Genomic DNA, 23,582 nt, shown 5'->3' on the forward strand with positions numbered 1-23,582 from the left:
CTTTGCATATGCTGTTCCTTCTGATTAGAATGTTCCTCCTTTAGGTAACTGAGTATCACCACTCTCTTACTTCTCCTGTTAAAATGTCAACTCAGTAAAGCTCTCCTCACAGCACTCTTCCTGAAGAGGAACTCACCTCCTGCCTTCCTGCCTACCAGTCCCAGTACTTAAGAGCCCATCATAATTTAATATATTGCATATGATTCTTACTGTTTATTGCTTCTCTCCTCCTATTATGAGTGCAGAAATTTTGTTGGTTCTTTTAGACAGTGCCTTGAACACTGCCTAACAGAGCAGATCCTTGAGTCAACATTTACTGAACTAATTAATAAAATTATAAGATTTCAGCCTTGACTGATGATGTTCAGTTGGCTGGGGAGTTATCCCACAAGGCTCATGCCTGGATTGTGGGTTCGGTCCTGGTCAGAGTGCATACGAGAGGCAACCAACTGATGATTCTTTCCCTCTTTTTCTCCTTCCCATTCTCTCTCTTGAAATGAATAAATACAAGCTTTAAAAAAAAATTCAAAGGTTTTAAAAATTATTCTGATAAGTGTTCGAAAATTCATTACCTCTATGAAAGTATATTAATTGCTTACTTGAACTGGAATCTTTGCAAGGAGATAAAAAGCATTCAGAAAAAACAATTAAAATCCATGCCACCCACAGGCATCTCCTTCACATAACCATTACCTTGGCCTTGGGAGCCCATTTCATAGCATGTCCAACTTACTTGGAAAAAGAAATTTTTTTAAACTTCTGGCAATAAGTTTGTAGTCAAATATAGTAATTTAAAATCACCCTTTTAAAGTATACAATTCAGCCCTGGCTGGTGTGGCTCAGTGGACTAAGTGCTGGCTTGCGGACCGAGAGGTTGCAGGTTCAGTCTCGTTCAGAGCACATGCCTGGGTTGCAGGCCAAGTACCTGGTTAGGGGTGTGAGAAGGCAACCAATCGATGTTTCTCTCCCTCTCTTTTACCCACCTTTCCCCCCCTCTCTAAAAAATAAATAAACACAATCTTTAAACTGTATACAATTCAGTGCTTTAGTATATTCACAAGGTGTATAACCATTACCACTGTTTAATTTCAGAACACTTTTATCCCTCCAAAAAGAATATCCATGTGAATTATTAGTCACTTCCCATTCCCTCTTCTCAGCCCCAGAAACCACTAATCTCTTGTTGCTACAGAAATCTTATGAAATATAGGCAGTCAATCCTCACTATGTGCATATTCCACACATGCAAACTCACCTACTCACTAAAATGTATTTGTAGCTCCAAAAATCAATACTCTCAAATGCTTTTGTGGTTATTCATGGATATGTGCAGAGGTGAAAAACATAGTGCTGAAGTGCTGTCTGTTGTTCCTAAGTGCAAGGAGGTTGTGATGTGCCTATGAAGAATATGTGTGTGTCTGATAAGCTTCATGCAAGCACGACTTATAGTGTTGTTGGCTGTGAGTTCAATGTTACTCAGTCAACGATATACGTCAAGTAGAATGTCTTCAAAAAGAAACACACATGAAGCAAGGCTGTGTATCGATCAGTTGACAAAAATGTGTGTACAAAAACCTAACCCTGTATTTCCCCTAGAAGCAATGGTTCAGCATTAATTCAGTGTTTGCTGCTTTACAGAACCAAACTACCATGAATAAGAATTAAATGTAAATGGAATTTTACAATATGTGATCTTTAGTGTTTTACTTCTTTCACTTGGCACAATGCTCTCAAAGTTCAATGTTATATGTATCTATACTTCATTCCTTTTATCTTGGCTAAAAAATATTCCATTGCATGGATATACCTCTTCTGTTTATTCATTCATCAGGTGATAAGACATTTGGGCTGTTTCTACCATTTGGTTATTATAAATAATGCTGCTATAAACATTTGTGTACAAGTTTTTGTGTGGATGTATGCTTTTAATTTTCTTGGGTATATACCTAGCACTGGAATTTGTAAGTTATATGTTAACTCAATGTTAACTTTTAGAGGCACTGCCAAATTGTTTTTCAAAGCACTACATTTAGCATTCTACCTTTCCAACAGCAATGCATAAGGGTTCCAATTTCTCCACATTCTCACAGCACTTATTATTGTTTATCTTTTTGATTATAGTCATTCTTGTCGGTGTGAAGTGGCATGACACTGAGCCATATGTGGTAATTTAAAAGTAGAAACAGAAGGAAAAAAGAAAAAGAAACAAAAGGCAGGAGGCAGGAAGTTAGGAAGGAGAGAAAGGAGGGAAGGGAGGAACCCTGAAACTCTCTACCCTCAGCTGCTGACTATTCATTTGTTTAAAGTCGACTGACTGCACCTGTATCTCAGGACCCTCACTGTCTTGTTTGAATACGGGCTTTAACATTCACGTAACTTTCACATGTGACCTTGCTTTCCTCTTCTCTGTACCTGAGAGTACCAGGGGGCCAAGGTTCAAAATTGATAACCTGAAGGGTATATCCAGGGACCCTTAATTCTCTAGAAAAGTGAGAAAATTCTTACTTCATGGGCAAAATTAGAAAGTGTTCAACTTACTAAAAAATCTACAAACTCTTTACCTAACACATTCAACTCACCCCAGAAGCAAATGATTTTTAGTTGCAGAGTGAGGAAAACGACTAGGCTTTTTATCAACTTTGCATCCTAAATTCTTGGCCAATACAAGCCTTTAAACAAAAGTATTCTTAAAATAAGGCTGGTGTTTGTCTTACCCTCAAGGGATTTTCATTGAGGTACGGAGGCTCTCCTTCTACCATCTCAATAGCCATGATACCCAAAGACCATATGTCCACTTTAGGGCCATAAGCTTTCCGTGTAACCACCTCTGGTGCCATCCAGTAGGGCGTGCCAACCATGGTACTTCGCTTGCTCTGCTCAGGGGTGATCTGGGCACAGAAACCAAAGTCAGCTATAAAACAAAACAAAACATCTAGAGTTAATGGTGTACATGGATGATTTTATCTAGATTTCACTTTAGATGACTATAATTACATTTGACTACTCAGCCACTTGTTTCCTAAGATCATATTAATAAAGTTAACCGGAATGGGTTTACAAGTATTTTGATGATGTTACACACTCTCACTTTTTCACTTTTATAGCCCATAAGCAGAGAGCAAATTATCAGGACGTATTTTAAACAATTAATTTCAACCAGAGGGAAAGAGAGGTGGGGGAGGTAGGGGAAGATAAAGAGGAGATAAATGATGATGGAAGGAGACTTGATTTGGGGTAGTGAACACAAAATACAATATACAGATGATGTATTATAGAATTGTACCCCTGAAACCTGTACAATTTTATTAATCAATGTCACTCCAGTAAATTCAGTAAGAAATTCTATCCTACGGATTTTAATAAAATTGAAAAAGGTCTAAGAGAGAAAGTCACCAAGGGTGAACACCAAAACTAAACACTGTGAATCAGGCAAAAAATCAGAAAATAGTAACTATGTTGTAAGAAAATAAACAGAAGCTAATTACTAAACATTCAACTTACTAGAGTCTAGAAATAGAGCACATTTAACTGGAACTGTACCTGTAAGATGCTCACCAGCATTACTCCAACCACCTCATTTTATAATAACTGAGGAGTAGAATGCCTGGTTTGGTATCTAATACTTTTAATTTTGTGGCAAAGTCAGGATGAGAATCTAGTTTTCCTCCCTTCCACTGTTAAACCCATTGTGTTCCATATGTAACTACTGTTAACATTAATGTTTGTAAGCTTTAGACTTTGTTATGCATTTACACAATACAAATAATATCTATAAACTGCTTGTTTCTTTCTAGCTAATTAAGATAGCTTGAAACTGTTTTTTAAAAACAACTTTTATTATATCTACCCTGGCTGATGTGGCTCAGTGGACTGAGTGCTGGCCTGTAAACCAAAAGGTCGCTAGTTTAATTCCCAGTCAGGGCACATGCCTGGGTTGCACACCCGGTCTCCAGTTGGGGGTGTGTGAGAGGCAACCGATGGATGTTTCTCTCACACATCAATGTTTCTCTCCCTCTTTCTCCCTCCCTTCCCCTCTCTCTAAAAAATGAATAAATAAAATCTTAAAAAACAATATACTCTAACTTATTTTACCATTCCTGTACTGCTACACATTTAAGATATTTTGGTTTTTCTTCACAATGCTGCAGGGAATGTCTTTGTACTTGTGCATATGTTTAGTAATTCTATAGAAACGAATCATAAAAGAACAATTGTTAGGTCAAATGAGACTATTTATAGCTAAAATGACAGCTTATAAAAAACCAGATATTGTTCCCAGTACCTTACAAGAATTAATATATCTAATCTTCATGATAACAGTATTAGATAGGTACATCATTATCATTCCCATTTTACAAATGGGGAGACTGAGGCATTTAAATTTTTAGATAACTTTCCCAAGATCATTCATCTAGAAAGTGGAAGAACCAGGAGTAAACATTATCCAAAGAAGGCTAATTCAGTTTACATGTGTATTCACCAAAAATATGAGGCTATTTTTAACTTGCCTACGAGATTAAGAGTAGTAATTTTATACTGTGACCATCTGATAGAAACTAGACCCCCTTTCTTGTGGTTGCGGGTTTGATCCCTGGCCAATCTTAAAGAGATGTTAAAAAAGGAGCAAAACGAGAGCAAAACAAATGGAAAAGTTTTTGGTTTCTTGATCCAAGAAATGCCTTGAGTGTTGCATAGTTAGAGAAACCTTGGTAGAACTTTTTAAAAAGAAGTTCTTAAATCATATAGAGGGCACGGTCAGAACTGAGAAATTACAGCTAGCAGAGGAAAAAGAACCTGGACTTGCCCCCCACGCCTTTTTTCCCCCTTGTCATCTCCGAAGGCAGGGGCACACAGCCCTCATGGGATTAGGACACACTGTCAAGTCCAATGAAAACTGAACAGCTTGACAAAAATCTATCCTAAAAGACAGAGACAAACTCAAGTTTATCTTTAGAAGATAGCATCAACATTAATGACAGTCCTAGGCAATGTTCCAGTGTTTTAGATTTAAAATAAATGTAAAAGAATATGTTTATTCATTTTAGAGAGAGAAGAAGGAATAGAGAGAGAGAGAGAACCATCGACTGGTTGCCTCCCATATGCGCCCTGACTGGGGACTGAACCCACAACCTAGGTATGCTAGGTATGTGCCCTGACCGGGAATCAAACTCACATCCTTTCTGGTGTATGGGATGACACTCCAACCAACTGAGCCACATGGGCTGGGGCTTGGTGTTTTGGATTTTTAATCCTCAGCAGAATTCTTTGAGATAGATACTATAATTTCCTTATGTTTGAATTTAAAAAAATGAACACACAAATTAAGTAACTCACCTAAAATTATTCAGCAAGTACAGCAGATTTGCTATTTAGACACAAGCTGTCTAGGTGAGAGTCCATAACCTTTACCGCTATTCTCCCTCCCCTTCTCCATATACTAAGTCATAAGAATATAAATAGCAGAAGAGGTTTTTGCTTTAACAAAAGGCAGAAAATTATCATAAATAACAAATATATGTTATGTGTTTATTTGTTACTCACTAAGTTTAACTGATCCTTCCATCCCCAAAAGCACATTGTCACTTTTGATGTCTCTGTGGATCACTTGATTAGCATGTAAAAACTCCAATGCCTGTAAACACTGGACAGAACAAAAAAACCAATCAATAAAGCAGTCTCTGAAAACTCTAAGGGAGGGTCACATACAATACACTTATGGCCTGAGCATTCCTTCTAGTATTCAGCAGAAGACACGCCAATACTTTCATTTATAAAGAAAAATCATCCTTTCATGTATAAAGTTATAAAAATAAGATACCTTAATTAGATCCCTCATCTTTCACCCTCTGGTCTTACCCAGAGATAATTATTAAATGATATCTAGCCCTATCATTTAGTTTTCAATATTTTCGTTAATAAAATGATGGGTGGGTCTATATAATTTCTAGGCCTTTTCAGGTTTAAATGCCTAAAGGTAAATAGCACTTGGTAAACATGCACAAGGCTTGTTAGAAATCACCGACAGTAAAGGATAAACTTGTGATTATTCCCATATGACTCTCAGATACTCAAGTTTAATCAACGTGCCATGAAAAGTGGGTAAGATTCTAGGCAATCTGGTTCTATCTTGTTGTTCATCAATGTGATATAAGATGTTTCCATTTCTTATATGGTGAATTTTACATAAAGCTATATCCACAACCTAGACACTAATGATAAAGGTAAAACTTTCTTCTTATGCTAATGTTCCAGAAAGCACTGAGTCCAAAGTGAGGAAAAACTCCTCTTCCTTAAGTACAAGAATGAGATTAGATTTTAAAAATCTGTGTGTCTCTATATTTTTAAATATAAAGTGTGCATAAATTGTCAACTTGAAAAAAGTTGTGTTTTTATTTCTTACCTTCATCAGAGTAGAACAACAAAAAAAGTCTACGTACATCATTTACAAAAAGTAAAAATCTGCCCTGTCTGGTGTGGCTCAGTGGATTCAGTGCTGGTCTGCAAACCAAAGGGCAGACAGTTTGACCCCCAGCCAGAGCACATGCCTGGGTTGCAGGCCAGGTCCCCAGTAGGGGGCATGTGAGAAGCAACCACACACTGATGTTTCTCTCCATCTCTTTCTCCCTCCCTTCCCCTCTCTCTTTAAAAAAGAAAAAGAAAAAGAAAAAAAAGGTAAAAATCTCATTCAAAATATTCTATTTATTCAAGGAAAAAACCAGATAAACTGTCTATTATTACACTACATTTACCAAGCATTTAAGCAGATTCCTAAAAAAGAACAAATTCCCAGAAAAATACTTGTACAAATATAATGTATTGTTCTTACCTGAACAAAAGTTTCAATTCACTTAAATATCACTATAAAAATGCTGAAAGCCAAATCATAGAAAACTTAACAGTCTTAAGAACTTTACAATTTTGTCTTTTGTGCCAATGCTTCCTAGTATATTCAAAAGTAGTATCCCAGTTTCAATGACAGTAAATAAATCATTAACCTAAGTCTCATCTGTAGAAAATGTTAGCTGAAGGAGGAAGGCTTCTTTTTGGGCTTAGACATAGGCAATTTGGCAGAATTTAGGATTTAAAAGCAAACAGCTTCTTCGCCTTCAATGAGATCTGTAACGCCAGCAGTAGATGTACTAACACTTAAAGCTAGTACGTGTCCTGCTTTTCCTGAGAGTCCTTGTTTCCGCTGTTGAGCGTTGTATTAAACATCCTGTTTGGACAATGAAGTATAATGATCACAGCACTGAAATTCACCTTCGAGTTCCACATTTCAAAGGTCCATGCTTCATTCTGACATTGTCTTACATATAATGGGCTGAAATTCTCAGGTAGGATGAAATGGTATGGGGAAAATTTGTGGAAAATTTATACAGAGAAAATATCTCACGCAATAAAATTAACCTGTGTGGAAAAACTTTCTCTTTTTTCATCTCCTGCTACTCACACCTTATTAATGGGAGCAAACTCACCTCTCTGCATACAGCAGCAATCTGTGCTTCATCCATGCAGGTTTCTGTTACAACATCAGTAAGTGATCCCCCAGCAAGGTACTCCATTACTACGAACAATTCATCTCCCACTAGGTAACTAAAGAAAAGAACACACAAAATACACTCATGTTTTCACTTTTTCTAAACATATGGCACTCTATGCAGAAGATTTCAAAGTTTAGATACTCTCATAACAAAACTAGAAAGCTGGTAGCTTTGAGAGCAAGGAAGACAAGTGGAAAGCTGCTATGTAGCAGCACAGAAAAATAACTGAGGGTCATTATGATTTTCCTCAATCACTTTAAAGTTTGCCCACAGCTGTAACTTGAGGTAGATTTATTCATCCTGTTTTATAGATGGACAGACAGAAGTCTGGAATGGTTAAGCCTGCAGAGGTTAAGGTTACATAGCTAGTAAATGACAGAAACAGAATCTGAAGCCAAGTAATAAACTGATTTCAAAGCTTATGGCTTTTCTTTCTGCATCCATAATCTTTTTTTAAATTGATTTTTTTGAGAGGGAGAAAGAGAGGAGCATCAATGTGTTGTTCCACTTCTTTACGCATTCATTGGTTGCTTCTTGTATGTACCCAGACAAGGGATCAAACCCACAACCATGACATACCGGGGTAATGGTCTAACCAACTGATGTACCCAGTGTGGCCCAGCATCCAAAATCTTTTTTTTTTTTTTTTTTTTAAATATACTCATCCAAGGACATTTTTTCATGCTTTTAGAGAGAGAGAGAGAGGAAAGTCGAGACAGAGAGATAAACATTGATGTGAGTAACATCAATTGGTTGCCTTCTTGTAGGTGCTCCAATTGGGGATTGAACCTGCAACCTGGGTATGAGTCCTGACCTGGAATCAAACCCATGATCCCCTTCAGTCTACTGAATGATGCTCTGACCAAATGAGTCACACTGGCCAGGGGCAAACAAAATCTTTTAAGTAGTAAGGTTGTATCTGGGGTTAGTTTTTGTAGCCATGGTGGCCCCACTGGCCCCTCGTGTGCTTGAACTTCCAGCCCTGGAATGTAGGTACGGTTTGGTGTGTCTGTGAGGGGCTGCTGGGATCTTGCCAAAATGACCGTACGTCTCTTGGCCCTTTCAAGGATCAGAAAGCAAGATGGTGCCACAGCCCTTGGGGGAATCCAGAGCCAGCTGGTCCAAGGGGAGGATCTTGCCCTTGGCCTTGAGGATGTGGCTACTCACACAAAGTGCACGAACCTTCTGTCTGGGCATCTCCTGGACATGCACGTCATTGGTTATATAGTCCCTACAACCTCAGTGGTTTTGCCCTCCCTACCGGGATCATCCCGAAAAGGGACAGAGGTGGTCGCTTGGTGCAACTCATGAACAACCGCTTCAGCACCACTTGGTTGAAGGTAAAGTTGATCCTTCTGGCCAGAAACCTGTATAGCTTGACCAACAGCCTTAGGGAGATGCCATAGCTCTTGAAACTTTCAGTCTTTGGTGTGGTGGATGATGATTCCCATGATGGTGCCTCAAACTCCACCATGTCTGGAAAACTTTTGGCTTTTCTTAACCACCATGATATACTGACTTAAAATACTATTTTTAAAATGTACCTGGAAAGTTTATTTCTACGAGCATGGTCCCAATTACTAGGGCTAAAGTCTAAAAATGGATTATCATTACTCCACTCAAGACAAATTTAAATATGGAAGAAAATCACCTATAATCATCTGTCTCCAACACAATCACTATTATAATTTTCATAATTTTCTGTAACTCTTCTTTCATTCACATACATGTAATTGCTTTAAAAAAACACACATAGTTGTAAAATATGCTTTTTTTAAAAAAAGAAATCCTCACTCAAGGATGTTTATTGATTTTACAGAAAGAGGAAGAAAGAGAGAGAGGGGGAAGGAAAAAGACAGAAACACTGATGTCAAAGGGAAACATCGATCAGTTGCTTCTTATATGTGCCCCAACTGGGGACTGATCCCACAACCTTTTTGGTGTATCGGATGATGCTCCAACCGAGCCACCCAGCTAGGTCATAAGATATGCTTATTATTAACATCAATTCCTAAATTAAATGAGGTGTTGATAGACACAGTATTTACCCATGAAAGCATGTGAAGTAAAAATTCACCGGGAAGTTTAAAAACTGTGTGGCCCATCACCTCTGTTAGTCATGATGGGAATCATCTTCCCTTAATGTTTCTGCTTCGTAACATCTGTAATTATTATGAGCACCAGCAGCAACGTCCTTCATTTAACTGCCTTCTCACACTTGCCAAATGATGCCTATGTAGAAAAGGAACTGTTCAACTGCAATCTGCTTCTTCTACCTCTCCTTCAAGCTTACTTTTCAGCATTAACATTCTACTGTGGTCTAACTAAAGTGGCTAGCCCTAAAACCATGAAATTTAAAACTTCCACATTTTTGTCCCAGTGCTTGAGAAATATTCATATTTACCTGTCCAAGAAGTTAACTATGTTGGGATTCTTTAATTCTTTCATCACCAGAATCTCATTAATGATCAATTCTTTCTTTGGCTGTTTCTGTAAATTAATCTGCTTGATAGCAACCTATGACGGAAACAGAATTAAAAAAAAATCAAAACAATTTTCTTAAAAAATTACAAATACCAATCAGTTAATAATTCAATTTATTCTAAATATTATATAATGAAATTATAATTTACTAGTTGGCAGTATTTTTATTTCCGCACTGCCTATGTACAATGCTTTATTTATAATTCATAGAGCCCAAGTATTTTTAAAGATTTTATTTATTTATTTTTTGAGACAGGGGAAGGGATGGGGGAAAGAAAGGGAGAGAAACAACGATGTGTGAGAAAAACATCAATCAGTTACACCTCTTGCACAGGCCCTGACCAGTGGTGACTGGACCCATAATCCAGGCATGTGCCTTGACTGGGAATTGAACTGGTGACCTTTTGCTTTGTGAGACAAAACCCAAACAACTGAGCTACACTAGTCAGGGCAAGCCAAAATATTTTAAGATTTCTCTGGAAACTGATTAACCAACCCAAGAACAGCTCAGTGCCTGGAATTAATTCTCTTTTCATTCCAAACGGGGGAAATAATTTTTAAAATATTTCCTTATTTATGAAATAATACATTAGGTCCTTCCTTTTCTTCCTTAATAAGAAAAGTGTTATAAAATTACACAGAATTCTTTCAACATATTCAACTGAAAAAGAGATTTCTATCGATTAGTCACAGGTTAATCTAGTTTCCCCCTAGACTAAAAGCTAATGATTACACCCAGAACAATGAAAAAGTAGCTACCTCCTGTCCCAATGCCACATCGGTAGCAGTGAAAACTGTACCAGAAGCCCTAGGGGAAAAAGAAGACACACCAGATTTAAGGTTTCTAAATCACTACTGTTTATAACATCCAAAGACTTCATACTTAGAACTGAAAAAGGATTAAACATTTAAGACTTAACATCTTTAACAACAGTAAAAACAAAAAAAGGGGGGAAAAAAAAAAAGAAAAAGAGGCAATCCTTGTGGTCAAAACTTATGTTAGAAATTTGTCACAAATTTCATACCTACAAAAATGTAAGAAAAAGATAAAGGAAGGAAAGGAAAAAAGCAACGTACACTCATGAATCTGCCTCCCTGCTTAAAAAACAAGAGAACTACAAATAAACTTGAAGGTTCTTATGTGGCCTTTCCAAAGGCATCCTCCTTCTTCCCAAAAGTAATGTGTATCTGGTGTTTATTTTGTATTTGATGTACGTCAGTTCCACCTCTTTCTCTATACTTTATCTATAAAGGATATAGGCGTGTATCTCTACAGAATATATTTAACATAATTTTTAAACTTCATATGATTTCACTTTATGTATTTTCCTATCTTTTTTTTAAATTCAACATTAGATTTGGGATGCTCATTCATATGAAATAGGTATTATTCTTGTTTTTATGATTGCTTTCTGTTAGATGTCATTCTTGTTCATTCATTATTATTATCATTCATTATTATTACACATATTAACCAATATATTACAATTTACCCATTATTATGCTTAAGAATGTTAAGATGATTCTCAAATTTTTGTTTTTAAAACCAGTGCTACAACTGAATTTAGTTTTTGAAAAGAAATTCATAAGGAAACTTTAAAAGACTTCAGCTCTCTTTCTAAATTCACAGAACATTTTCCAGATATTAGTAACATTAAAAATCCTAGATGTTCATTTGTTTCCAAGCAACAGAAAAAAAGTTTAGTTAATATAGTTTAAAAATACAAATTACAGGACAAAAACACAAGATCAGTAGACTCAAGATCAATACCTAATGGACATGATTAAAATACATGTTTTTATTGCCAGTACTCTTGTAGTAAATGTTCTTAAGTAGTAAAAGCCTTTTAAGTATTTTTAATGAACAATTTTTCCACCCCTCTAATCTCTTACCACCAATGGGCAATAAAAAGAAGAAACAACCGTGGCTAAGCAGTACAGTTTTTTAGAAGCATCTAGAAATAAATGCATGCCTTATTTACACAAATCTAAGGACATCACTCATAGAATCCTGTTAGTGCTTAATGTCAGCAGGCAAAAGAAGTAATCATGCAGTACACCTAGGAAGTATTGAATATTGTGGTAATACAAGTCACAAATACTTACCCTTGCCCAATTTTTTCGTATCTTGTGTATTTTTTCTTAGGATCACCTATGCTCACAATAGTTCCTGTTTAAAACAAAACAATAAAAAGTTATAAGCTCAGTCAAGCATTTCAAAATTATAAATTATTTCTGATATCATTATTCCTTTTAATAAACTCCACTGATTTTAGAACAGTGGTTTCACACATAACATTAAGTTTAAAAAATACTGTATGTTCAAATACAAAATACTAAAGAAACTTAAATATATAAATAATACCCAAATGGATACCCTAAGTAGCTTTTCTGACTCTTCCCACATATCTTTGATCTTACGGTACATTTGGAAAACCGCTTATTAGTAATCACATATCTGTTTTAGGAAAGTGTGCAAAGTTACAGTTAAGAAACTGGTTTTAAAACTAGGCTGATGGACATTAACCCAATTTTACATAGGTCTACAGCCATTATAATTATAGTTTCTTCCCTTGATGCCTCTACGTAGGTGTTCTTTATAAGTACAGTTGCTATATAAACTTGTAAATCACATATTAGTGCTATCTTCTCCCTGGCACTATGCACATTATTTTGAACGCTTGATTCAGGCCAATGAGTTGATGGCTTAAAAAAATAAAACAAAACAAAACACATGTTATTCCTACAAATATATCCATACCTTCAGGAAGGCCATTTTGTTTAGTTACTTAGTTATTTTGTATTCTCATACTGAAAAGATATAGGGATGCATAAATATATACAAACTTCCTTTGAAAAAGTTTCCAGCTCTGACCCTTAGATTTGGCCCTTTGGGGAAAAAAGCTGCTCCCAAAGTACTGACTATTCCAGAGACATCGCTCACTAGTCAACACATAATAAATAAGCAAAGAGTAGTATTTTGGGGGGCTTCACCAAATTTTAATTGAAGCTATTGTTCCTAGAAGAAAACAATTTATTCTTTATGTCTTAAGCCAAAATATAGGGTACAAATTAAAATCTATCTGGGCCAAAGGTTACAAGAGCCGTTAACAATTTCAGAATAATGTAAAATGTAGAAAACATACTTAATTTCTCCATGATCTCTTCATCTGTCATTTTGGTCTTCTTTTTCTGTTTGTCAGAAGACTTGGCACCACCATCAACATTAGAATCACCAGGTGGTGGAGGAATGGGGTCAATTACAGACCGTGTATAAATCTGCAGAGAGTTAATTACAGATATTTGAGAAAAAACATTTTTATGTATTCTTACTGGCACACCATTCAGTTCTTTGATTTTTCATCAGAACTAAGCTGTCTCCAGTGTTCTAAAGAATAAGAATAATATTTTCAGACCTGTCTTATAAAAGACTTGTAACTAAGAAGAAATGTGAAATACTTTTCTTTGGCACACCATACCTATCTCTTAAATCTTTCTAGCAAAAGAGCAGTTCTGTGAATGACATTTCAGTGTAATCAAATCTAAAATGATACGCAAGCAATGAAGCAAAACAAAGTTTAAAATCATGTTTTTACCAAAAAAGAGAAATATAAAGAGCAAAATAATAGAAACGTTGATATTAAAATAACTATTACTTTCCACCCCCCAAATTTTTGTACAGATACAATTTCTACCATTTCACTTCTAACAGTCATTTCTAGGAGAAAAAGAAAATAGAGCCCACTATCATTAGATCAGGATGCAATGGCAGCCCTCAGAGCTTTAGCTGCCAAGCACACCGCCCCTCCCTCACAAGCCACTGCACAGCACTTTCCCCTAATTTACTTGCAAATATTAGCACAGGGAGAGGGACAGGACTCTGTCTCTATCTAAGATTGTTATTGTTAAAATTCTCCTATATCTGGTTTGGAATTTATTCTTCGCAGTCACTCATATGATACCAAGGCTTTGAGAGAAATGTAAAATCGAAGATAAAATATATAATTTGGGTGTGAAGATCTAAGTTTTGGATATAGCAGTTATCTGCACTGGGATAAACAGAGAAAGCCAGAGACAGATGAATTCTCTGGAAGAAAAGGTGTAACATAGAAAGAAAAAACAGTAAGAAGTGGGGAGGGATGCTGGTGGGGCTGGTTGAAAAGGTGAAGGGATTAAGCAAAAAACAAAAACAAACTCATTCACTCATAGATACAAGCAATAGTATGGTGATTACCAGACAGAAAAGGGGGGTAGAGGAGGTAGAAGAGGAAAACAGGGGATAAATGGTGATGGAAGGATTCTATTTGTTTAACACAGCTTCCTCAACTCATCAAACGGCTAGCTAAAACATATATTAAGTAGTTACTTACTTCTGATGTGTTACAGAATTATACACCTGAAACCTATATAATTTTATTAACCAATGTCACCCCAATAAAATCAAAAAAAAAAAAAAAAAAAGCAATGAGAAGTATTTTAAAGAAGCCATTCAGTCTTAATTTTCAAAACAGCTAGTTTTTTGACAAGTGGTCTTTAGGTAAAGATCTCCTAGTCCAATTTCCCCATACTAAAATATTTTAAGCATGAGGGCTTTTAAAAACTGATCATCTGAAGTCAAATGCAGACGGCTTTTTAAAACACACATGCACAGACAGACACACACAACCCAATTCACTAACAGGATACTCACTGATTTTGTATGATCTGGTCGTGGGGCAATAACAGGAGGAGCAGCCTCTTCATCATCATCATCTTCCTCTGTTGCTGATGTTTCTGACCCCTTGGTATTCAGCTGTATGTATCAATGAGCGAAGTTGAGGAAGACAGGTCAAATGTAACAGTACATTAACATATGACTCTCTTTTAACACATTTGAAAAAATGTATTTATTTTAACAGCTCATTTCAAAATGATAAATCCTCACTGGCTCTAATACAATCATTTAAAAAGTGAAGGCAATTTTCTAAGTAAAGAAAAGTTTATGAAATAAGTATAGGAGAAATATCAAGTGTTCTTGAGAGAATTTATGCTCAAAATTATATAGAGAATTTTATACCCTTAAACAAACCTTGAAAGTAAATAATCACTTTAGTTGTTAAGACCAAAAATAAAGATCCTTTAGGCTTGTATAAGTCGGAGTCATTTTCAGGAATTCAAAAGAGCTAAATTCACCAGAAAAAAAAAAAAAAAAAAAAAGGTGGCTAATGAAGCAAAAGAGGAAGGCATTGACCTTTACATAGAGATTACTATATGTCAGGTATGTGCTAGGTAGGTATTTTACAAGTTATCCCATTTAATCTTCATCTAACCCCAGGCGACTGCTTCCTTCTAATTGAGGAACTGAAAATGAAAGTGACTTTGCAGGAGCTAACTGTGCTTACACTGTATCTTAGATAAAGTTTCAGACAACTCTGAAGACTGACAGGCTTCTCTATTGTTCAATATGTCTTCGTGTTCTATATTGAGAAGAACAGTGACAGAGGGAAAGACTAGCAAGTTCTTTGTTGCTAAGATCATAAGTTTTAGTCACTTTGAGTATTATATTAAAGATACTCAATTTGTTTAATATGGCTGCCTCAACTAATCAAGTGGCTAGCTAAAACATATATTAAGGAGTTATTTATTTCTAATGGCTGTAATTTATTTTAGACAGCAAAATAAAAACTGAAATTGGTTTTCAGTAACTTAAATGAGAACAAGAGCTATAAGATATAACATTAACTCACTGCTGGTGTTCCAGAAGGAAAGCCATCTTTCTCTGAATATGAAAAAGAAAATAATGCTAAGTTAATATTTCAAAAAATAAAATGTCTAAAAAAAATAAAGATAATAAAAAGCAGAGTTAAGTAAAATGTTCTTAGACTGATTTCAAGTTGAATTAAGTCTTGAGAAAAATGACATTATCAATATTCAAACAAGAATTTATATAAGATTGAGTCAACAAATATTCAATCTTAATGGAACTCTGTAAGCTTACTTACAGAAAGTATCATTGAAAGTACACTTCAAATGGGTGAATTTTATAGCATGTAAATTATACCTTAATGAAGTTATTAAAAATTTATTTGAAACTATACCTGTCAATCTGCATTTATTAAACAAAACAAAATTTATTCACAACAATACTTTCTCCAGAAAACTGCCGATTGAGGAGCTTAAAGCAACCATACAGACAATGACAAGGACGCAAAGGACAATTCTTGACATAAATTGTGATTAATATGAAAACAAATCCCTGAAGGCAAAACAATAAATGAAGACTAAATGTTAAAGTACTCATTCTGGAGTTTAGAAGACTAAGTTTTGTTTTGTTTTACTTTTACAAATTTTTATACACACACACACACACACACACACAATTTATGAAATGTACAATTTTCTGGTCCAGCATTGACTTTTTAAAAAGATTACTAATTTACAAACTTACTAGTTGACAGAAACATTCTAGGGACAAGTACAACTTTTTGCTAAGATATACCAGACAAAGTAAAAAAGGTCAAAATCACTTGCCAAGTGGTTTTTCTGCAATGATGCAATCAAATTTGAGTACAATAGAAACCACATGAATGATTTTAGCTCAATCACATTGCTTTAAAATACTGTGTATGTATGACTTCAGGAGATAGAGGAACACATTAAATAACATGCAATGTAATTAGTAAAATCCATGCAGGGGAAACAAGACAAATGATCTTGTTTCTTTAACAAATAAAATGCAAGGAAAAGAGACCATGAGAACCAGCATGTGATAGGGGAAGCATAAATATCAAAAAATATTAAAGAGATAGAGCAATCAACTGTAAGGTATAAACTTTATTCCGATCCTGAGTCAAACAAATAAACTATTTTTTAAAATCCACTATTTTCTGGTTCTTACCTGGTATTTCAATTTTGAGGTATATATTCTTTTAATCTAATGCTTATTTTGTTTATATATTTGGTAAGGTTCAATTTTTGCATGGACTTAAAGGTTTTTACTTCAAATTTTGTGATTTCTATGGTAAAACAACCCTCTTCCTGTCTCACTAACAATATATTTCTAATTATGAACTGTAAATCAGCAACTTTCCCTTCTATTTCTGGTACTCATTCAAAAGCAGTGAGAGGGGAAAAAACAAACAAATAAGCAAAAGGCCAAATCATCCACTTTTGTCAAAACTAAGAGAATAACATAACCCCCACACTCCAAATTATGCATAAGAGCTGCTCCAATTAGTTTATAAAAGGTAGCTCTCTATGCAAGGGAAAAAGTGGAGACGAAAACCATAGCTTAGTATTTTTTTTTAAAGAAGCACTCTTTTTATCTAGAAGAGTGTCACAACTCTACAATCTCATTTGAATCAGCCTTCTAGAATTGACTGATGTCTTACCTGGAGGAGTAAAGCTCAGATACTTCTGCTTCACAGTGTTGGAGTCATAGAACTTTAAGACATCCAACACAGCCTGAGGATTCTTCTTTTGCTCTAGTTTGGTGATATTGGAAGTCTGTAATAATCGAGCCCACTGCTCTGGCATTCCCTAACAACAAGACAGTCAAAAATTAGTTATTTTGAGTTGCTGTAATAAAATCAATTTCCAGAAGCAAATGACAAAATAGAAATAAATCTGCACAACTATAGGTTTGACTTAATTCTAAAAGGCTTAGTTTTTGATCATCTTAAGACCTCCATTCAAGATGGCAGCATACTTAAACATACTTGCCTCCTCCTACAACATCATCAAAATTACAACTAAACTACAAACCACCATTATTCAGAACTGCCAGAAATAGAGCTGAATGAAGTCCCATAAGTAGAGTTAAAGAAGAAAGCACATCGAAACTGATAGGAAGGAGGGAGATGCTGAACAGGCTGGTCCCACACCCAGGGCTCATCCCACCCATGTGCGGTGGATAAAAATCAGGAGGGATATTTCAGGACCGAGGGGTGCCAGACCCACAACAGGCACCCCAGCCCAGGGTTCCGGTACCAGGAAGACAAGTCCCCATAATTTTGGTTGCAAAAACCAGAAGGGATTGAGGCTGTGGTAGGCAAATTGCTGGAGACCCAGGCAGTTCTTGCAGGGCCCGCACACAGACTTACTCAGATTCACTCCCTCTGAACTACAGATGGAGGCAACAGATGCAAAGGCACCAGAGACATACAGGGAGGAACTGAAGTTTCTGGTATCTGGGTGAGAGGTGGGGGCAGCTTTCCCTTAGACAGAAGTGCTGACAAAGGCCACTGCTCCTTTTCTGAGCCCTCTCCCCATAAGGCTGGCTGGCGGTTACCATATATGAAACTTCAATCTGGCTCACACCATTTGCTTCGCTCTGCTGATTCCCCCAAGCTCCATCACACCCAACTTTTGAGCCCACCCAAGCTGTTTCCACTGACTTTTCCATATGAATGGCTTGCCTTGGGTCATGCTTCAGATTTTCCTAAATTAGCACACATGCTCTGTGTGCTAAGTGGCTCCAGGCCCAGCACTAATAGCAGCTGGCCTTGGTTCACAGTTTGGACTTGCTTGGGCACCTCCAAACCCAGCACAAGTAGCAGGCAATGGCAGACTGCTTTGTAGCTTATGCTGTGTGGCCCAGGGCAGAACACAGGTGGTGGCTGATCTTAGCCTGCACTTCCTGGGAGGCCCCAGAGCCTGAGCACCCAGTGGACAGCTACAGACCACGTCAGAGCACCACCACCCAACCACCTCCACCTGTGACACAGTCAAGGGGTGGACTCAGTGGGCACGAGAAGCCCTGCTCTGTGGAGTGGGCCGCTGCACAACTGATCCTCCAGGGTGGTTAGAGGTTGGTGGTCAGTGGTCACAGCCAGTCTTCAGTCCTTACAGTTGAGTGGTCTAGATAAATCACTCCCATTGCTCTGCCCACAGCAATAACAAGTCAACTACAACAGAGGGGTGAACAAAGCCCACACAGTGGGCACACCTCGAGTACCCAGCTTGGGTAATAGGGACACTATGCCACTGGACCCTACAGGCCACTCTTCCAAGAGGAGTCATAGCAGCTCTCCTAATACACAGAAACAAACACAAGGAGGCTGCCAAAATGAGGAGACAAAAAAACATGGGTCAAATGAAAGAACAGAACAATATTCCAGAAAAAGAACTAGACAAAATGGAGACAAACAATCTACTAGAGCAGAGTTCAAAACACTGGTTATAAGAGTGCTTGCTCAGTGAACTTAGAACTTTAGCAGCATAAAAAAAGGCATGGAGGAAAATGGAGACAAATGTATCTGAATGATAAAAATTTTTTTAAAAAAAGGGGGGCATGGAAACCATAAAAAAGAACAAGTCAAAACGATACACTAACTGAAATGAATAACAATTTACAGGGAATCAACAGTAGAGTGGATGAAGCTGAGAATCAAATCAGCAATTTAGAATATAAGGGAGCAAAATACACTCAATCAGAATAACAAGAAGAAAAAAAAATCCAAAAAAATGAGGATTGCGTAAGGCGCCTCTGAAACAACTTCAACCAAACTGATTCTGGCTCATGGTGTTGCCGGAGGGACAAGAGAGAAGCAAGAAACTGAAAACCTATTTGAAAAAATAATGACAGAAAACTTCCCTAACTTGGTGAAAGAAATAGAGATACAAGTCCAGGAAGCACAGAGAGTCCCAAACAAGATGAACCCAAAGAAGTCCACACCAAGACACATCACAATTAAAATGCCAAAGGTTAAAGACAAAGAGAGAATCTTAAAAGCAGCAAGACAAAAGGAGCTGTTACCTACAAGGGAACCCCCATAAGACTGTCAGTTGATTTTCCAAAAAAAAAACTTTGCAGGCTATAAGGGACTGGTAAGAAATATTCAAAGTGATAAAAAGCAAGGACCTACATCAAAGATTACTTTATCCAGCAAAGCTATCATTTAGAATCAAAGGACAAATAAAGAGCTTCCCAGACAAGAAAAGCTAAAGGAGTTCATCATCACCAAACCACTACTGTAGAAATGTTAAAGGGTCTTCTTTAAGAAGATCAAATACATGAATAAAATGGAAATAAATATGTATTTATCAATAACTGAACCTAAAAAACAAAATAAACAAGGAAGAAGAGGAGAAAGAGAATCATATATACAGAGAATGTTTTGATGGTTGCCAGATGCAAAAGGAGTAGGGTGGGTAGACAAAAAAGGATTAAGAAGTACAAACCGGTTGTTACAGAATAGCCATGGGGATGTAAAGTACAGCATAGAGAATATAGTAGCCAAAAAATATATACGCATGGACCATGGATATGGACAGTGGTGTGGTGACTGCCTTAGGGAGTGAGGGCAGGGGGGCCTGGATGGGAGGGGGGGAAATTGGGACAACTGTAACAGCATTAACAATAAAATATAATTTAACTTAAAAATAAAGGGCCTATTTTTCTAAAGGTCTGTTTACCCAAATCTATTTTGCATAATTATAATTAATAGGCCCCACCCTCCTAGGAAAAAAATATATCCATCCACAAACATTTTTAGAAGAGAAAAGCACTAAGAATTCAGTTAATATGTACACAGGAAAGTTACCTTCAAACTTAATACAGAATGGAAAAGCTTGAGTGATGATACAAAAATGAGTCCCATTAGGTAAACTTACAGTGAATTCTCCAGTAACAGCATCAAAGCCAACATGAATGGTGTGCTCAAAATCAGATGGAGGAGAAATTTCTGGCCGTTCCTTCTCTTTCTTCTTACTTCCTAAGAGTCATTATAAAAAAAGAACGAATAAGCCTATTTAAACAAAATAATCATGTTTACATTTTTTCTAAAACAGATTAGGAACAAAGTTATTCTAGAAAAGAGATTTCTCCTAAAGACAAGGATTGATAGAAAACTGGTAAATGAAGTAGAGTAACCAATCCTGTCATCAAGTGGAGGTGGGGACAACGAGATTAGATTTCCCAGTCTAGATCTGAGACGCACACAGATTCCCAGCACTAAACCTGATTAAAAAGGCACAGAGCAGAAGAGACAGCCCCTTAGAACACTGGTTCATTCTCTCATTAGTAAAGTCCTGCATCTCATATGCTGAGCAATTTGGAAAACATCTTATCAAATTCTATTTCCATTTGGTTATATTCATTCAGAAAAACCAACTTACATTACTATGACAATATAGATAAAATACATTCTATAGGTTAAGTAGTTTCCAAAGATCACATCAACTTTCTTGTGCAACTCAACCTCCTTTTTTTTAAAGGAAATATTAATTTTATTTACTTATTTTTAGAGAGGGGAAGGAGGGATAAAAAGAGGAACATCGACGAGCAAGAGAAATATAGATCTGTTTTGCCTCTTGCACACCCCCAACCGGGCCCCTGGCCTGCAAACCAGGCATGTGCCCTAATCAGAATGGAACTGGTGACCTTTCACTTTGCAGGATGACACCCAATCCACTGAGCCACACAGGTCAGGGCCAACCCTTCCTTTTTATTGAGGTCAGCAACTGCTACATTTGAAAGTTTCCATTTTTCTGTGGTTCCACCAATTATTCCTGCAACATTTCCACCACACACCTATCAGTATTTTCTGTAAATTTGTTTTTTCACTAGTCACCTCACTGTGATCCCCCATTCTTATCGGCTGTCATTTACGCCTAGGTTTCTGGCACAGCTGTTATCCTAGCGCTCTCCTCTCACCTTTGTCCTGTGCTGGAATCTGTTTTCTGGATCTTGTGTTTTTCCTCTTCTTGGTTTACTCCTTGGTAATTTTTAGCTATAAATATATTTAGGTTGAAAATGTTTTTTCCACCTCAAAATTTCTTTTGATTTCCAGTGTTGCCATATGAAGGTAAATGTCATTTTGAACCACTGTTGGGTCTATTTCTGGATGTCTAACTTTTATTGCAATGTTCTCTTTATCTTTATGCCAATGCCGGACTGCCTTGATTATTGAAGTTTTAAAATAGGCATTGAAACTACATGGTATAAGCCTGTAACTTTTTCTTTTTTCAAAGCTTCTTGGCTAGGTCCTCTGCATTTTCGTGTAAATGTTAGAATGAGCAATTTTACAAAAAATCCTATTGGGATTTTGACTGGGAATTCACTGAATTTTCAATTTTTTCCAGTATTAATATAGCCAGTCCAGGTTTCTTCTCATGTTTGCATACTTTTCTTATTCGTTTATTTTAACCTACTTATCGTTTTATATTTTTTAAGTGAATTTCTTGTAGCATGTAATTCGGTCTGCTTTAGCAACCTTAATAATTTCTGCCTTTTAAGTTAGTGAGGTATCTAGATCAATTACATTTACTTATGATTATTAATATAGTTGGGTTTAAACTCACCATCCTGTATTTGCTTTCTAATGGTCTCTATCTAGTCTTTGTTTCTATTTTCCTTTTTTGGATTAACTTTTTAAAATAATTCCCTTTATCTCCTTTGTTGGTTTTATCAGCTGTAACTCCTTAACCCTGTGGAGGTCACGGGTGATCTGAAAGATACAAACTCTTAAATATTGTTACATATATCGGGTATATAGGTTAAAGGTCATGACCAGCTGTGCATTTGTATGTTACTAATCTTAAACCATAACATTTAAGCCATCAGTTTGGTTATAACACGTATTTCCTAAGGGTGCGTGATATTTGTAGTAAATTGTATCTGAGAGACACTGCAAACTCACAAAGTAAGTGTTGGGGACATTTATTTTTTTTGGTGAACTTGAAAGTCAGTGTTGTGTTTTTGTTTTCTTTTTAAATTTACTGTTGGAAATGGCTGGAAAAATACATCAATTTGATAATGCAATAGATGTTGAAGAACTTCAGCAAAGGCTACTTGAGTCCAATGATGAGAATGATAGAGTCAAATGAGAAAATGAAAGTGATTTAAAAGATGAAGATTATGTAGAAGATTATGAAGATTCGTTCAGATGATTCAGATGCCAAGCAAGATATTTCTAGTGAAGAATGTGAAGATGAATTAGACATGAATGAAGAGTGGTTTGTCTTTTTTTTGGAAAGGATAATGAATGAAAATGGAGGAAAAATCTAGTAAGAAAAATTAGAAACAGTTGCAGAATATTTTGTGTCACCTTCCATTAGTTTGGTCAAATGCAAAAAATGCCAAGACAGAATTTGAAACTTGGGACTGCTTTACCACAAATGATATTTTAGATCTAATCTTATTATATACAAATAAAAACACTGACTCTATCTCAGGCTGATTTTCACAAGAAAGATGCTAAATCATGAGACAAAACAGAACTGAAAGCATTTTTAGGTCTCATATCTAGCTGGTTTACATCACAGCAACTGGCTAAATTTGCAGGATTTATGGGCTACAGGTCATAGTGGGATTGAAATTTTTAGATTTACTATATATTTATGGAGATTTAGGTTTATTCATAACTGTATCAGGTTTGATGACAAACCTACCCACCTAATGCCTGATAGTGGACAAACTAGCAGCTGTGAGAGACATTTTCTTAGCATTTATAGAAAACTGTAAATTATGTTATTCTATGGGACAGAATGTAACAATAGAAGAACTATTTATTACCTTGATCTAGAGGCAAATGTGGGTTTAGACAATATAGCCCATCCAAGCCCAGTAAATACAGT

The 23,582-nt window shown here is 36.3% G+C and overlaps 1 protein-coding gene and 1 pseudogene across 1 annotated transcript in view; both read right to left on the bottom strand.

Moving 5' to 3' along the window:
- Positions 1–23,582, bottom strand: part of PAK2 (p21 (RAC1) activated kinase 2) — an 80,069-nt gene that overhangs the window by 9,320 nt on the left and 47,167 nt on the right. The window contains exons 3-13 of the mRNA XM_054575132.1: positions 20,619–20,719; positions 17,396–17,543; positions 15,752–15,783; positions 14,716–14,817; positions 13,172–13,304; positions 12,132–12,195; positions 10,785–10,833; positions 9,946–10,058; positions 7,476–7,593; positions 5,542–5,641; positions 2,715–2,911 (exon numbers count right to left, since the gene is read on the bottom strand). Of these exons, the coding sequence (XP_054431107.1) occupies positions 2,715–2,911; positions 5,542–5,641; positions 7,476–7,593; positions 9,946–10,058; positions 10,785–10,833; positions 12,132–12,195; positions 13,172–13,304; positions 14,716–14,817; positions 15,752–15,783; positions 17,396–17,543; positions 20,619–20,719 (1,157 nt within the window). The remainder of the gene's footprint in view (positions 1–2,714; positions 2,912–5,541; positions 5,642–7,475; positions 7,594–9,945; positions 10,059–10,784; positions 10,834–12,131; positions 12,196–13,171; positions 13,305–14,715; positions 14,818–15,751; positions 15,784–17,395; positions 17,544–20,618; positions 20,720–23,582) is intronic.
- LOC129071610 (60S ribosomal protein L18-like) lies at positions 8,467–9,015 on the bottom strand (annotated as a pseudogene).

The sequence above is a fragment of the Pteronotus mesoamericanus genome, unplaced genomic scaffold, assembly GCF_021234165.1.
Source record: "Pteronotus mesoamericanus isolate MK-2021 breed Mesoamerican mustached bat unplaced genomic scaffold, CSHL_Meso_final contig_27, whole genome shotgun sequence".
Taxonomy (NCBI): Eukaryota; Metazoa; Chordata; class Mammalia; order Chiroptera; family Mormoopidae; genus Pteronotus; species Pteronotus mesoamericanus.